At 39.8% G+C, this 18,507-nt stretch overlaps 1 protein-coding gene across 1 annotated transcript in view; it reads left to right on the plus strand.

Moving 5' to 3' along the window:
• LOC122808291 (melatonin receptor type 1C-like) overlaps nucleotides 1–18,507 on the plus strand; it is a 221,029-nt gene that overhangs the window by 2,109 nt on the left and 200,413 nt on the right. Inside the window, exon 2 of the mRNA XM_044079255.1 lies at nucleotides 2,883–2,946. Coding sequence (XP_043935190.1) covers nucleotides 2,883–2,946 — 64 coding nt within the window. The remainder of the gene's footprint in view (nucleotides 1–2,882; nucleotides 2,947–18,507) is intronic.

Raw genomic sequence — 18,507 nt, forward strand, 5'->3', positions numbered from 1 at the left:
AACTGCCTTATCAGTCTCAACAAAATGTTGAGATCCCTCATCAAATCCTCTAAAGCTAGCTATGAAAACAGAATTGCAGCAGATAGTAAAGACAACCACAAGGCCTTCTATAATTATGTAAAGAATCCCCACGACAATACCCAGATTTGCTCAGAGCTATTGCACAATGGCACCTCCTATACCGAGCCAACAGATATTGTCAATAGACTGGCCAACAGATTCAGTGCCAACTTTACCCCTTTCTCCCCCACCAAAGGACCAATCACAATACCAGTAGATTACCAGGCACCCAGTATTACTGCTGTACAGGTTAAAACAGCACTGTCCAAGGTCAAAAATACAGCTTCTATGGGACCTGACAATCTCCCTGGCTATGTTCTACATGAACTACAGAGTGAACTGGCACCTCACCTATGTGCCCTGTTCAATTAGAATCTCACCTCAAGCTTTGTCCCTTCTGAATGACACACTGCTGCAGTCATCCCTCTCCACAAAGGAGGAGCGACTACAGACCCTGGGAACTATCGCCCCATTAGCCTGATGAGTCTGATATGCAAAGCTATGGAACGCATCATTATGGACCCAATAAACATGGATATAGGGAATCTCCACACTCCGGATCCCACACAGTTTAGTTTTTTGTAGGGAAGATCATGCCTGCCCAACCTGGTCGACTTTTTTGAATCAGTCACCAGAGCTGTGGATGAAGGCAAGGTGGTTCATACAGCCTACCTTGATCTGGCCATGGCCTTTGATACCATTCCCACGCAGGAATCACAGAAAAACTCACTAAGCTAGGCATCAACCCCCTATATCACTAGGTGGGTTGCAAACTGACTCACAGATAGAACCCACAGTGTGAAAGTAGCTGACTCCAAGTCAGACTGCTGACCAGTCATAAGTGGAGTTCCACAGGGTTCGGTCCTGGGTCCTCTCCTGTTTGGTATCTACTTCTCTGAAGTCCAGGCCTACAAGAAAAAACTCTGGCTGACAAAGTTCACAGACGATTGCAAGTTGGGTGCCATAATTAACTCCCTAAGTGATGCTGACATCCTACAGAAAAGTCTCACTGAGACCAACGACTGGTGTCAGAATCACTGCTTTAAGCTCAATGCCAAAAATGTGTTGTCATCCCCTTTGGGAAAAACCCGGTTTCCATGAATTACAACAGCAAAGGTAGTCCACTGAGGTTTCCATGAATTACTACATCGATGATAGTCCACTGAACACAGAAGTTGTTATAAGAGATCTGGGAACATAGGTTGACAGCAACCTCTCTTTTGACCACCAAATTGCCACTGTGAATAGAAAGTCCTTCTATGTGGCACATCTCATTACTACGGGTTTTGCATCCAGGAAGAAAGAGGTCATTCTCTCCATCTACTCTTCCCTCATTAGGCCAATCATTGAATACAATGCCCCATTTGGCATGTACCTCACTAGACACCTGCAACAACTGGAGAGGCCACAAATGTACCTCACAAAGAGGATCCTAGACCTTAAACACTTGTCCTATATGGACAGACTAAAAAAACTCCAACTATTCTCTGTCTCATATCGCCTACTTAGAGGTAATCTTTGCTTGACTTACAAAGCCATGTCTAACCCAGCTCTGTTGGAAATGCTACATCTAAAGAAATCTCAATCCCTCCACACTACATGCTCCAGAGACCTCAACCTCATTACCACAATCAACAGAACAAGCTGGAGGGACAGGTTCATAAACAAGAGGCTGCCCATGCTATGGAATAGACTTCCCATACATGTCAAGAGGAATGGCTCACTGGCCCTCTTCAAGAGAAATCTTGATGAGTGGATGGAAAATAGAAAATTCACCCCGGGAATCACTCCAGTGACTCTGCTCGACAGACGCACTGGGAATTAAGGTCGGGTGGCACAATGCCACGGTAATCCTATGGGCTAGGCTTGTAAAGGCTCGAGGGCCATTAGCCTATTACACACCTATAAACCTATGATAAGCCAGTTATCTCAAAGGATGGAATTTATGCTGGTGATGGAGTGATGCAATCTAGCCTAGAAAGAGAAGAGGTGGGTGGTGAGAGAAGTGAAATCAGCCAGGAGATGTGCAGGAACATAGCCATTGTTTAGAGAAGTATTCTTTTAGTAGTTGCTTAAAATTGTGAGTATCAGGAATAGTTAGAATATGCAGTGAAATAGAGTTCCAGGTTTTGGCTATTTTGAAGGAATATAAGGAATCTGTGATAGTTAAGAGATTTAGTTGTATTAAGCATTAATTTATCAGATGATCTAAGAAATCAAAAGTTTGTATATGACTGAACAAGGTCTGAGAGAGGGGGGCAATAGTCAGGTTTGTAGATGACTATATGATTGATTATAAGCTGGTTGAGAGATAGTAAGTTGGGTAGTTCGATCCAGTTAAGATGCTTAAGAGTAGACCGTTGATGTGATTTATGGGGTTAGTTTGAGGCAAATTTGGTTATTTTATTTTAGCAAGTTTCAAGGGTGTGCCAATATGATTTACGTAGTTTGGTAATGATTTGGGAACAGTAAAGTAGGGTGGATAGGAGGTGGGTTCCGGCTGTTGATATTCTGGCATAGTTAGTTAGGTAGGGTTTTGCCCTGTAGAGTGCACCAAGTTTTATACAGACTTTTTTGATTGTTAGTGGTCTATGTTTATCGAATTTTAGACAGTTGTCTATTGTGACACCTAGGAGTTTAGTTTGCTCAACTGATTCGATTTTTGTTGCATTTGAGGAACAGATGGTGAGAGGGGATGGGGTGTTTTTTGTGCTAGGAGAACTGAAGACCATAAGCTCAGTTTTAATGGTGTTTAATATGAGTTGATGGTCAGATAGGTAGTTTTCGATATATTGGAGGACATTTTGTGTTTTTTCTTGTAGTTTCTTAATGGAGGTGGCCGAGCCAATGAGAGAGGCATCATCATCAGGGTATGGAATGATAGAGGTAAGTTTAGTGGAGGTACTGAGGTTATTGCTAAATATGATAAAAAGAAGAGGTCCAAGAATAAAGCCTTGGGGAACTCCAACAGGCACAGGTAAAAAGGGGAGAGTATGTCATCCCATTTGGTGGCTTGTTAACAGTTAGAGCTGTTGTGCTGAGATTTTAAGAGGCGAGCTTATTGAGGAGAATTTGCTGTGACATAGTGTTGAAAGCTTTGGATATGTCAAGGAAGGTTGCAGAGATGAATTAGCATTGTTTTGGGCAGTGTTTGTAAAGCTTATAAGAGCAGTATTAGTACTATGTCTAGGTTGGAAACTGTGTTGATTATTGGATAAAAAGTTGTTCTTAAGGAAGTGGTCAAGGATTTGGTGATGAATGCACTTTTCTAAGGTTTTGGATAATGGATAATGGTGATTGGTCTGTAATTGGAAAGGTCAGTGGAAGGGCCAACTTTGTGGGTAGATATGATATGGGATATTTTCCAGAGGAGAGGTACATACTGTTCAGAGATAGAGCGGTTAATTAGAATAGATATGGGGTAGGAGATGGTTGCAGCAGCAAGTTTCAGGAATTCGTTAACAGATGATCAGCTGCAGGAGAGCAGGGTTTTAATATGCATAGGATCTTTCTTATATAACTAGTTTGGATTGGCTTAAGAAAGAAAGAATTAGGGTTATGTTCAGAGGGGTTGGGTATAGAAAGGATAGTGTATGCACTGTTATTTAGCAAGGAAGTTATAGAGTTGATAAAGCGAGGATTGAATTGAGTAGCTAAGCATTCAGTAGAGCTACTGGTTGATGGTGAAGGGGTAGCAGGTTTTCCTGGGTTTAGGAGGTGGTTACTGGCTTGCCAAAGTTTCTGAGGGTTGTTTTGGTGTTTTTGATGACAAGTTTGAAAATATGTTTTTTTTTTTGTCTATTTTGATTTTTTTTTTTTGGCTTGATTTCTTAGTTGCCTGTAGGTTTGGTTATCATTGTTTCTACTGTTATGGTAAAGAGTCCAGGCTCTATACTTTTGCTTGAGGAGCAGTTTAGTTTCTTTACATAACCATGGCAGTTGTTTGGATGTGGCACAAATTTTTCTAATGGGAGCTAGACTATTGAGCATATCAGAAATGCCTTATTAAAATACTGTACAGTGAGGTCTAACTGAATGAATTTTAATGCAGACCAGTCATATTGCTGTAGTAGTATATTGAAAATGGTGGGGATAAGTTTTTTTGTTGTGGATGTGTTTGTATGAGATGTTGTAAGCTGTGTGGATCTGTTTCCTAACAAGAAAGGTAGGGGAGTGATCACTTAGGGAATATGGAAGTCCCAGCATCATAGTCTATATTGGATTTATTTGTCAAAATCCAGTCTAGTATAGATTGCTTGTTGGAATGTTTGTCTATGCGCATGGGATAGTTAATTGTTTTGACAGAAATTGTATACGTTTATAAAATTGCTGGGATTTTTTGGAGGAATAGGTAAGCCAGTCTAGATTAAAGTCTCCTAAATTATTGTTTCTTGAGAAAAGTTGATTGAAGCTTAGCAGAGAATATTTTCTATGGTAGGCAGATTATTAGCAGAGGGAAGGTAGATAGCAATAAAGATTATGGACTTATGGGCATTTATTTCTAGATGTGTAGTTGATATTTCAGAGGTTGGAGGTCTGGATGGGTGGAGATTAGTTGCACCAGTTTGAGTGAGTCTTTAAACGTGATGGCAATACCACCACCCTGTCTGGCTAACCTGTCTAATCTGATTATGGTACACCCATTGGGAAGTATTTCCTCATTTTTGATATGGGGCTTTAGCCAAATTTCAGTTGTCATGACTATGTCTGGGGAGTATAGGGCAAGGGTAGGATTGAATTAATGGACTTTGTTAATTATGCCTTTAAGGTTGAAGTTGGTTATGAATAAATCAGAGTGGCATCTTTTTGGTGGTGGATAGTTGTCTGGGGAAATGGAGGGGTTACATTAGACAGGTGGGTGTGGAAGAAGGGGAGGCTTGGATGGAATGGGGTGTGGAAAGTGTGGGACCTGGGTTAGGGTGAATGTCAACTTAGATTTTTATCTTGGTGAGGGGATGGAGGAGAAGAAGCCTTAATTTAGATAGCAGTTTGTGATATTTGTATGGGCTATGAATTGAGGAGTGGCTGTGAATATGCCTGACAGTAAGGAGTAGTACTTGGAACAAGTGTACAGTTTAGCAGAGATACGGAAAGTTAAGTTACACTGATAAAGGTTAAGATTATAAGGTAGAGTTGGAGGTGAGTAGTTTGTAATGCAGTATGAATGGTAAGAGGTGGTATGACAAGCAAGAGTAAGAACACATAGAAAGGGGGTTATTATTGTGATAGCTTTTATCTGTGACATTTTAAGGTAGCTACGCTTGGTGTTATAAGTATTATGTGAATTGAGTGGGTTATAAGCAGTATCTGATGGAGTAAGTGAGGGGAAGAAGACAATGTATTGAGGAGCAGCGGGTAGTTGAATAGATGAGAAACAGATAGGGTAGGTTACTTTAAGAGGCTGGAGTGATTAAGAAGTGGATTGGGTTAAGGGTGTAGACAATGGTGACTGACAGATGGTGAGAGGTGTGGTGAGGAAAGGGAGTGGTTAGTGCAGCTATAAATGTAAGGAAGGTGGGGCGGGTGAGAATTTGTGTAGGGTAGGGGAGCGGAGTGAACCTGGAATGGGTTGGACCAAGATCTTGATTGTTGCTGGCAACCAAAAAACAATCAGTCCATAAGTGAATTAGAACAACCAATGTTAGTTAGGAATAGAAGAGAAAGGCGTAGTTTAATTGCATTATGATTTTAATTATACAGGTTATTTATTAGAGAGAAGTTTAGATAGCTACAGTAGGTAAATGCAATATATTGCAGGGTAGTTGCAGTGTCCAGGAGATTACACTATGGGCATGGATGGGGTGGGTGGGTGGTAAAGTTACAGCTCTAGCTTAGCGTACACGCCATGGATGCATTACAGAGCACTGCGACTGTGAAGTTTTCAAATGCTCATACTTAATTTCCCAGGTTACAGGGTGTTCCGGGCAGAATTTTCTTGTTAGTTAAAGTTTTCCTATTGTTTTGGATGAGAAGATGTATCGTAAGGGGGGGGGGCACCCACAGCTTTAGAGAGAACAAGTGACTAAATACAGTACTACTAAGGGAAGGAAATGGGAACAACTTCAAAGAAATTGAGTAGATAAAAGTAAGTCAGGGTTACATTACAATAGAAATGTAAATGTTAGCCTTACACAAAAAAATTAATATTCTTAAATTTAAGCACAGTATGAGTTATGTATAATAAATTCACCTGTTACAGCCCTTACATCAGCTGTTACAGGCCTTAAACCAGGCAGAGCAAGAATGATGTTATTAAATATAAAGACAATATGAGTTCTGTGTAATAGATTAAGCTGTTACCAGCAAGCAGTAGTTTTAGCCCGTTCAGTGCTTATTTAAACGACTTATCAGAGAGAATACTCAGTACGGTGTCTGTCTGTAATGCAAGATAACAAAAATAGGCATGTTGAAAGCCTAACAGCATAAGCACACTAATGTGTTGCTGTACTTATAACCTTCATGGAAGAAAGCATTACGCTAAACCCCCTATTACAGGGAATAAGTACAGCCAAATGCCGTCTCTGCTATCAAGATAAACAGGAATACTGCACACACTTAACACAGTATTAAACAGAAATATTCCTTTTCACTAACATCTACCCTCTCAATGCAATACCACCAGTGTCCAGCAGCAGATGTACATATAGTGACGTGCATAGCAACAGGTAGCTTAAACTTTAAAAGGCAGAGAATGCAAGCAGAATAACAGAACAGTGTGTTTAAAGCCTAGGACAGGCATATACAAAGAGTAAATTGCAGTTAGATTGCACTATTTGCACAATATTAACATCACTTAAGTGGCAAGCACACCGTGCTGAGTATTACAGGTAGGGGGAATGGATCCTGTCTCTGGACGGTTACAAAAATGATGCAAGAAAAGTGGTTATGTTTTTTTAAGACCTCGGATTGGTACTGATAAGTGTGGTGGGGGGGGGGGCACAGAATGTTGCCAATAGTGATCTAGCCCTCTTGTAGTTGGCTGGACCGGGATCCTGATTGTTGCTGGTGACCACAAAACAATCAGCCACTAAGTGAATTACAACAACAAATGTTAGTTAAGAATAGAAGAGAAATGTGTATTTAGTTTGATTGCATTATAATTTTAATTATACTGGTTGTTTATTATAGAGACGTTTAGATACTTGCAGTCGGTAAATGCAATGTATTGCAAGCTAGTTGCAGTGTCCAGGAGATTAAACAATTTGCATGGGGGGTAGTAAGCCAAGAATTATAGCTCTAGCTTAGTGTGCATGCCACTTACATGTTATTACAGAGCACTGCGACTGTGAATTTTACAATTACTTGTACTTAATTTCCCAGGATGCAGGGCATTCCGGGTAATGTTTTCTTGCCGTTAGATTGTACTATTTGCACAATATTCACATCACTTACGTGGGAAGCACACCACACTGAGGATTGCAGGTAGGTAGAATGGATGCTGTCTCTGGAAGATTAGAGAAATGGCACTAAATAAGTGGTTACAGTTTTTTAAGATCTCTGATTGTTACTGACTGGGGGTGAGGCGTAAGGCCACAGAATGTTACGAATAACAATCCAGCCCTCTTGGGGCAGGCTGGACCAGGATCCTGATTGTTGCTAGAAACCAGAAACAATCAGTTCGTAAGTGAATTACAACAACCAGTGTTAGTTAAGAATAGAAGAGAAATGCATATTTAGTTTGATTGTATTATAATTTTAATTATGCAGATTATTTAATTAGAGAGAAGTTTAGATAGCTACAGTAGGTAAATGCAATATATTACAGGCTAGTTGCAGTGTCCAGGAGATTACACTATGTGCATGGATGGATGGAGGTAGAATTGGGTATTAAGGCATAAAGTATATCACAGAACATTCAGACAATTAGATCTTCCAGGACACTGGTGGACCCACACCCCACACTATATAAATGTAATTTGACATGGATTTAGTGGTAGCCTCTGCCCTCAGCTGCACCCATTCTGAAACCAGCCCAGCTCAGATGTATCTGTACCAAAGGTTGCTGTAGGTTGGGAGAGAGCTGGGATTGTGTAGTCATTACTTCTTTAATTTTCATCAAAGTCAAACCTTAGAAGTGTGAACAGGAGGTCATTATAGCTTGTGTTTGGGCTGTGAATAGTGTAGTCATTGTTTCTTTTACTTTTCTTACAGACCTCAGAGTTGTATAGAGAAGGTTTCTATAGCTTATCTTGGGGTAGTGTACTGTATAGGAGCAACCAAGTGAAATGCATTACTGTAATCATTTATTTTTCACTTTTTTACAGTTAGACATTAGACATGTTTACAGGTGGCTGTTTTTGAGGGCAGGCAGAGGAGTGTAGAGGCACACTATGTATATCAGCAGTCACTTAAAATACATGACTGTGGCCATTTGAACCAGATGGATGAACAGGCAGTAACTTTTTTTTTTTTGGTGGGGGTAGGAAAAAAGGCAGTAGTCCCAGACAGGATGTGTGTATCCTCTCAACAACACAATTGCTTTGTTATTTTATTATGAGCTACTGTTTTGTCAATTGTGATCATTAAGCTTTTGGCACAGTGTAGATCTTCCTTGAAAGAAAAAAAATAAGACTGAAATTATTTTCTTACTTATGATGTTTTCTTCAGGCCAGCAATGGATTGAATGGATGGGAAATGCTCTAAAATTCATCATAGAGCATCTTTGATTTTTGGGGGTCCCAGCCTAATTGAGCTATTTACTACATTGTTATTACTCTACTGTTTTTGTCAGGAAAGCTGTGTTAAAAGGATGCAAGGCAAACTGAAGTTCAACACCAACAGTGAATTTCTTTCCTTAATTATAATTTCTGCTCAAGCCATCATTGGATGTAAAGGTTGTATAAAAAGAAATAGAAACATTTTTAAAATGCACTTAAGAGCATATAGAAAGTTGAGGCTTCTTGAAAAAGTTGAAGAGTTATTCTAATATATTGCTGTTTCAACTAAATGCCAGTAATAGTGACTTCCCCTTTGTGAAATGGGCCAACACAGGATAGTACATGAGCCTGTTGTAAAGCAAGAGCATTGCAGCTACAGGTCAGTCTGTACGTACTACTCCTAAAATTTTGCAGCATAAACGAAGAATTTTTTTTGGAGGGGTGGCAGTGACTGTGTGATACCTAGACTAAAAGCATCCAGGAGTACCCAGGTTGACATTTGCTGGGGTCTCAAAATGCTATCATCAGGCCTGGGAGTAAGGGAATTAGTAAGTTAATAAAAGAACAAACATGTACATTTCCCCAGTGGTTTAGTTAAATGAGGCATGAATGATGGGAAACAGGACATTTGTGACACTTTGTGTTCAAGGTTTTCTTTACAATGGGCCATATTCTAAAAGATTGGTACATATTTACAGAGTGCATGTTCATAGGTTCATAGGTTGTTACTAGGCTATCGGCCATAGGGCCTACACAAGCCTAGCCATAACAGTTCCATGGCTATTTCTTCCCACAATATTTACTTCTCTGGAACCCTGTCTAGCAGAGCAACTGACATGATCCCTGGGGTGAATTTCCTATCTCCCATCCAATCGTCAAGGTTCCTTTTGAAGAGGCCAAAGAGGAGCTCTGCTTGACATGTATGGGCAGTTTATTCCAGAGTCTGGGGAGTCCCTGGGTCAGGAACCTATCCTTCCAGCATGTTTTGTTCATTGTGATGACAAGGTTTAGATCCCTGGAGTGTGAGGCTCTGAGGGATTGGAATTTCTTTAAGTGTGGCATGACCAACAGCTCTGGGTTTGACATGGCCTTGTATGTTAAGCAGAGATCGCGTCTGAGTAGATGATATGTGACAGAGTATAGCTGGAGTTTTTTTAGGCAGTCAGCATGGGGCATCTGCTTTAGGCCTGTGATTTTTTTAGTGAGGTATTTCTGCGGCCTTTCCAGTTGTTGCAGATGTCTTGAGAGGTACATACCAAAATGGGGCATCGTATTCTATAATGGGTCTAATGAGGGATGAGTACAGTGGACAATGACCTCCTTTTTTCTGGATGGAAAGCCCTTAGTGATGAGGTGTGTCACATAGAAGGATTTCCTGACTGTTGTGGTGATGTGGTTATTGAAGGTGTGACCACTGTCCACCTGTGTCCCTAATTCTCTTATCACACTTTCCATGTTTAGTATACTGCCACTTATATGGTAATTCACGGGTATGTGTTTGTTCCCAAATGGGATAACTATACATTTCTTGGCATCGAGCTTGAGCCCATGGCTCTGGCACCAAGCATTTGTTTCTGTAAGGCCTATCTAGAATATCCACATCATTTGGGGATTCAATAATGGCTCACAGTTTGCAGTCATCTTTGAAATTTGTTAGCCAGAGTCCCTTAGTATTGGCCTGTACATCAGAGAAGTAGATGCTAAACAAGAGCAGTCCCATGACTGAACCCTGAGGTACTCCACTTGTCACTTGTCTGGAGCTGGATTTGGAGTAGGCTACTTTTACAGTGTGGGTTCTGTCAGTAAGCCAGTTGGCAACCCATCGTGTGATATAGGGATTATTGCCCAGCTTAGTAAGTATATCTATGATTCCAGAGTGGGGGATGGTGTTGAAGGCCTTGGCAAGTTCCAGATAGGCTGTGTGGAATGCCTTACCCTCATCCACACCTCTGGCGACTGATTCAAAGAAGTCAGTCAGGTTCAAGAGACAAGATCGGCCCTTCACAAACCCAAACTGGGTGGGGTCCACTATTTGAAAGTTGCCAATGTCTTTGTTTATAAGTTCCATGGCCTTGCCAGATCAGGCTCATCCGACTGATGAGGTGTTAGCTCCCAGGATCCACGGTGGATCTCTCCTTGTGGAGTGGGATAACTGTAGCTGTGCTCCACTTAGTGAGCATAAAGCCTGAGGTGAGGCTATGATTAACATGACACTTAGGTGAGGTGCCAGTTCATTTTGTAGTTCATGTAATACACAGCCCGTGATGTCATCTGGTCCCATGGATGCTGTATTCTTAGCTTTGGAGAGTGCAGTTTTTACCTCTGTGGTCATTATTACTGGAATTTGGCAATCTTTGGGTATTGAGATGGGCCCTTTAGGGGGTGATAGGGGGTTGAAGTTGGCACTGGATTGATCTGCCAGGATATTGGCAATATCCTTGGGATCATTATATTTAATGCCATTCTGTTGTAGCTCAGAGCAGATCTGAAAATTGCCATTTAGATTCTTGAAATAGGTATAGAATGCCTTGTGGTTGTCTTTGGAATCTTTGGCAATTTTGTTTTCCTAACTAGCTTTGGAGGAATTTATGAGGGATCTCAGCTTCTTACTGAGGCTAGTAAGGGAGTTTTTTTGCATCCTGGTATTTTTATCTTTTCTGCAACAGTTTCTTCTTTTTGTTGTAAAGTTTGTTTATGGCAGGGGACCACCAGATTGACTTCCTTTGGAGGAGAGTGTCTTGGTTCTATTTGAGATATCACGATTCATGCACACGTGGATGTGCTCGTACAGTGCCTTAGTATAGGATTCAGCAGTTGAACTTTCAGTTCCCGTCTGCATGGATGTCATGAATTTTGTCACTTCTGACTTGAGTAGCATGAAATTGGCTTTGTAGAAGTTATTTACAGAGGTTTCCTTACTAGGGGGTGCAGGTGGGATGTGGATATCAAGGGTGATTAGCTTATGGTCAGACCTGACCAATGAGGGGGTGACCATAAGTGTGGAGCATCAATTTCCCATGTTGGCAATGACCAGGTCTACGATATTGGAAGCCCTGGTGGGACTATGGATTAGTTGATCCAGGGCATTGGAATTTATGAATTCCAAGAACCGTTGGGAAAAGGTGTTGGTACATGAGTATTTTTCCCAGTTAATGGCAGGGTAGTTGAAATCACCCAGTATTAGGGTGTTTGATTGTATCTTAATATTTTCCGGTATGTTTAGAAAGGTGTAGTGAGAATCCTGGGGCATGGTGGGGGATCAATAGAAAGCTACAATTTGGATTTCAGTCTTACCTAGTGTTAATTGCACCTAGAGAATTTCAGATGCATTTTGTTGGGCAACTAGCCTGGTGGTGTGAATATCCTTGGTGAAAATGGACACTCCTCCACCTTTAGTGTGTCAGTCCTGGTTTGGTGGCCAAAACGTGTGGTAAGAGTTGTAGCCTGGTATTGCAGGGGTGCTCTCTCTCGCCTTGAACCAGGTCTCAGTTTCTGCACAGATACCGATGTTCTCCATTTTTAAGAGTGCCTCGAGAGAGTGCATTTTGAGGTTTAGACTTCTAGCATTGAGTAGCATTACCTTCAGATTTTGCATGCTTGTACCTGTTACTGTGGTGGTTTTGTCCTTTGAACTTTGCTTAAAAAGGCACTATAAGGGTGGCAAGAGCCTAAGCCAGTAACCTGAATCCCAGGGCCGACAGGTGCCGACTATCTCTGGCAGAGCTTCGTGGTCTGTTGATCATGTCATCCCATGCAGACAGATACTGGATCCCCTTTGAATGACACCAGAAGCTTAGCCAATTGTTGAAGTCAACCATTTTGTCCTTATACTGTGGCATCATTCTGGGCGAAGGCAGGATGCAACTCAGGTCTAGGGTCATACCTGCCTGGGCCACATGATCCAAGAGCTCTTTCATGTCTCTTTTCATGTAGTCCAGGGAGGTACATCTCAAAACATTCACTTCAACATGGACAATGACAGAGTCATATTTGTACTTGTGGAGATAAGTTGATGTCATCTGCCTAACTGTGTAATAAAGAACACATTTTAACTGGAGGATTAGCATGTAGATGAGCACAATCTGCCAAAGACTAAAAGTTATGCTAGAATGTACAAAGCATTCAATAAATGACAGAAGCATTTAAATATTAGCCATTTAAAAGAGAAGTGCATTACTGATATGGTGCATATCGTGCTAATATAATATTGCACAGATACTTTGTGTGTGTGTGTGTGTGTGTGTGTGTGTGTGTGTGTGTGTGTGTGTGTGTGTGTGCATTAAACATGTTTAATAGAATCACCCAGTAAAGACTGCATGCACATAGAAAATCTCTTAAAATAAATATTAAATAAATAGTAAGCAGCAAACAAAATAAAGTTGTTACAGATTCTTATTGAAACAGTAATTCTTCGGAATTTTGAAACACTGCAGAGTCTGTTAGGTAGCTCAGGGCAAAAAATGAATGGCTCATGCTGCATCACCAACATTTTAATGAGCAGTTGTCTAAATTAATGTGTGAGTAGTTTTTTTTGGGGAGCACATGCAAAGTGCACCTGTCATGGAATGGATGAGATAAGTAAGGAGAAACGCTAAGGGTGAGGATGAATAACAGAGATGGATGAAAAGAAAAGTGGTTTGTGAGATGGCCGGGGGATATTTTTGTCAGGATATACCCCTGTTTTTTTCTAGGAAAAAGCATTGGTTGAAGTTTGGTGCAATTGAGCTGAATGTTGTGTAGAACAGGAGAAACTCAATATATAGGACAGCAATTAGAACAAGAACAGAAAAGTGCAACATAAACTAATGACAGAGAGACATGCATACAATTCACACGCAGACAGCAGAAGGGAGCAAGAGATTTCAATAACAAACATAAATAAAGGAGGGGATCAGTGTAATATTGGGAGTGGGATGTGTTTGAGGTACACATGCACGCGTGCACACAAACACACACACACACACACACACACACACACACACACACACACACACACACACACACACACACACACACACACACACACACTACAAGAAATGGATGGGATGGTAGGCAAGAAAAGGGTAAAATTGCAGATAGGCAATAGACATGGAAGGAAGAAGTAGAAATGAAATGGTAGTCAAAAGAATGGTCAGAAGTACATGGGCAATTTTGGGGTTTGGATGGGATCAGCTCTTTTTTGTGAGAAAGATAGGTATGATTTTAATAAACAGGAGGAGGTAATTGAGTAGGATAAGATGTAGTGTAGGAAGAGAGTCATGATTCTGTAAGACATGCTATGCACCTCTCCAAGAAATGGAAAGACAAGAAAGAAGAGGTAATGGTAAAGGTGGATAACACACACATGAAAGAAGAGAACATATGTGGTGGTCAGAATGACAGCCAGATGGGCATGAGTAAGTATTGATTTATTGTCTGCAGAGATAGTCTCCATATTTTTCTTTGACAAGAAGAAGGATCAGTTATGTGTTGGGATATGGAAGAGGATAAATGGTTAGGCCAGGAAAACAAAACATATAAGACATCAGACATCAGAAGTACAGAAAGGTGCAACACAAACTGATGGTATGACATATACATGCAATAGATAAACAGACAGCATAATGGGCAGGGGATGGCAATATCAAGGCACAAACAAAGGAGGGGTACAATCCATACATGTAGTATCATGCCTAAAACAGCTACTGAATGCAACTGTGTAAACAACATAATTTCTGCAGTTTTGTAAACAGTGGTCCTGTTCACTTGAATGATAGGTCAGGAATGATAGATGGCATGGTATATGAAGCCGATCCTTTCCCAGAAGATATTACAAAGAAAAATACATGTTAAACTAAAAGCATGTCAGTCATGGCTGTGTATACAAATGGTGCATACTGCACCTGATAAGGGCATATGGTCATATTTCTAGCCCAGCAACTGACAACATTATTAGGGGTGGAACAACAGTATCAAAAGTCAGTGCTCTGGCAAGGCAGCAACACAACATACCTATTAGAGCAAAATTGCATTTCTGTATGAACACATATAATTTCAAGAAAATGCTACATAAATATAATAAGCTCACAGTCTGTTCATGTCCACTAATCTGCCATGTAGCATGTACACGATAGTCAAATTATAGTTTCTTTTGTGATCTTGTACAGAAAATGTGAAATATATAGCATGCATGTTAGTGTATGTTACAGCAATGTGCTACTACACTGCTTTATGGCAGAGAAGACATAATGTACCCTTGAAATGATATGTGTAACTTAAAGTCATACCATATGGTATACATGATTAATACTATAATATGTCAGTCATGAGAAATTATCCACCCATGAACAAAGGGATGCCACTGCATCAGAGCAGCACAATATTGTCACTTGCAGTGTACAGAAGAAAAACATATCCACTAATATCAGACCAGCAGGTAATGTGAAGGTATCACTGCAGTTAGCATGTCCTACTGTAACAAAAATATCCAGTCAGACATCAGACATGTATGCAAACTTATCGACACATTATGGAAAATATGCACAACCAATGATTCCTCAATAAGAATAGTGACTGATTCTGTATTGCACATGTATGCACAACTTCTTCTGTGATCCAAGCATACAGGGATGGCAACTTATATGTAATGGTAGCAGTGCAGCCATGTGCCACACAGGACTGCATCACTTCCCTTAACAATTTCAGTACTGTACCAATATATATAAAGTCATACAGGCAGGGCTAACCACCTAGTGATGTGAACCTTGGCTCTAGATTATTGTCACTGCTGAAGTGACACCCCGACCCCATGTGTAAAAATAGGAAAAGGGGTTGTGGCTGTGTGGATGGATGAATTCAAGCAGGATGCAACACTTCTCAGGTGCTTTTATGTTGGCAAATCATTCCTTTACACATGTTGGAAATGCCCAGATTTAGGAATGTACACAAATAGGCAGTCGATTGTAAATGTAATAAAGTGATGTGTGTGATACTAATGATCATAATGGAGACACTGGGGTCCATGGCCTTGCCATGCAAACACTCTTGAATATGTCAAACATAATCATGATGTGTTATTTCAAAAAAACATGGCATTAGTTGTGCAAGTGCCATATACCCACACATGTTCAAGACACACACACACACACACACACACACACACACACACACACACACACACACACACACACACACACACACACATGCACAAAAAACACACACAGATGCAGGCATAATAGTATACATAATGTAGAAACCACTCAACTGTAATGAATATAGGCATTATCAGCATTCAGATGACATTTATCATGTGTACGTGTGTAGTACAAGTGTCACCCAGGCCTAGTCATTAGGGGCATACAGAAACACACTCATATGTTGAAAACAATTACTAGGTATGTAGCACTGTCTTGAATCCTATAATGCCCTTATATTTGGAATATGTTAAACTGCAGGATGCAGAGCTCACAGGTATGGACAAATTATATGGATGCATATGTATGTAGCCCTACAGGGATAAATGACAAACTAATGCCTTCAAACTAATGCCAATGAGCAACCTGCAACTATTGCACAGAAACATCTAAGGAACAAAACAGTGCTATGTTCTCCTGATGTACAAGGGATCTACCCTACAAATTTGCTCCAAATATGGAGACAAACATTGCCATGTTAATTCTCCACACTATCAAAGGTAGATAGGCATGCATGATGGTGTAAAGAGAAAGTGAGATATGATGGAATGGGGTATTTTGCACAATGATATGCACTGCACAGATGGAACACATACACATATCATTGGAATGACATAGGCAACATTCCTGCTGATAATGTTCCACATTATTACATACGAGTTTTCACACATGTTAAAGCATGGTGAAAATGTGTGCCACCAGCCCAAAATTCCTTAGTATCCAGTACAAAATATGTGGGGTATAGGCATACTTAATTGGAAACAAATGCTAGCATAAATGCCAATGGAAACCACTAAAAGATCCCCTAAGTGTCATACAGTCTGTCAAAAATCTAAGTGGCATTGTTACCACCTTGAATGGAAATGATGGTGAATGATACTGTGTTGCACTGCATATAATGTGTGTTCAACAAGTGGACCATCACTGTTAATTGTGTGTCAACAGACAGAAGGCATGTATACCTCAGGCAATGTGAAACACATGGCATGTAGGCCAATAAGTAAGAGGGCAATATTCCTGTACCAGTACCACAGTGAAAGCATGACTTTCATATCACAGTGCATGACCTTGAGCAATGCAAAAATATATGATGTGTCATCTATACTATAGAAATATGTGTCATTCACATACCAGTCACACAAAACTTCAAGGGCAACATGGGTGAAATTTTCATTCCTGAGGAGCCTTCCATGTAGGGCTAAAGCTCATAGATGGATCTAGAAACTTCCTTTCTGAAATGGACTTGCACTGTACAGGACATTTTCCCAAAAACCTTTAGCATAATGCCTTGCATCTGGTGACATAGCTTGGTTCCACAAGGTCCCTCTTCTGATTTTGAGTTGCATTATCCATGGTGATAGGTTACAGCAGGAGTCCAGCTGGAATGAGGGCATGTGTTGCAGCCAATGCAGGTGCTTCCATGATAGCTGGTCATTCATCCTCTATTTCATTCTCCTGTCACTGTAATAGGGGCCTGTCATCATCTTCATTGCTACAGTGGTGGACTTTTTCTCTTCTGGGTTGCTACGTATGATAACATGAAAAACAAGTCCAATATTTATGGCATTTACACCCCAGTAATGCTACTAATACTAGTTGATAAGGCAATGCAATGCTATGGTGCTGTACAACTGAAACCTCTGTGCTCTGCTGCAATTTTACTATGTCTGTGTGGATGATGATGTTAATCACCCAAGCAATTATGACTTCAAAAGCAGGTGTATCTTTCAAATGAGTATGTGATGTTTTTAAATGCAGGACAACTGCACTGAATTACATGTGTGAGGACAGGTGTAACAAACCCATGTGGAAAAATTATGTATATCTGCAACACCTGCAAGGAAAATAGCTCACATCCATGTTAGTACGTGCAATTAAGTGTGGTTCATAATTCCTATAGTGCAAAAGCTTGTTCTGCGGAATTCATTTGTATGCTAACATTAACTCTAGCCCTATGTCCTCCCCTGCCCTTACCCTAACCCTAAATATTATGTTAAAAGCCTTATCCATAACACTACTAATCAAGACAAAAAGACACAGAACACCCACAACACCAATTGGACATAATATGCTGCACTGCATTATCAGATATAAAAAAGTGACCCACCATCCTGGACATGGAAAAGAACTCACAGCTTTGCTATTTACATGACCAGAAATGAGAACACTGCCCAGTGAACCAAAAGAGAGTGACATGTAGCACTACTCACAGAGTTCACTATAACACCCTCATATAACTATGTATATGTATCCCTGTAACTATCTATCTATATATATATCTATATATATATATATATATATATATATATATATATATATATATATCGATCTATCTCTCTCTCTCTTATATATATATATATATATATATATATATATATATATATATATATATATATATATATATATATATATATATATATATATATATATATATATATATATATATATATATATATATATGTATATATGTATATATATATATATATATATATATATATATATATCTATGTATATATAGATACATATATATCTATATATATATATATATATGTATATATATATCTATATATATATATATATATGTATATATATATATATATATATATATATATATATAT

The sequence above is a fragment of the Protopterus annectens genome, chromosome 8.part0 (genome assembly GCF_019279795.1).
Source record: "Protopterus annectens isolate FY-2018-M chromosome 8.part0, PAN1.0, whole genome shotgun sequence".
NCBI lineage: Eukaryota > Metazoa > Chordata > Ceratodontiformes > Protopteridae > Protopterus > Protopterus annectens.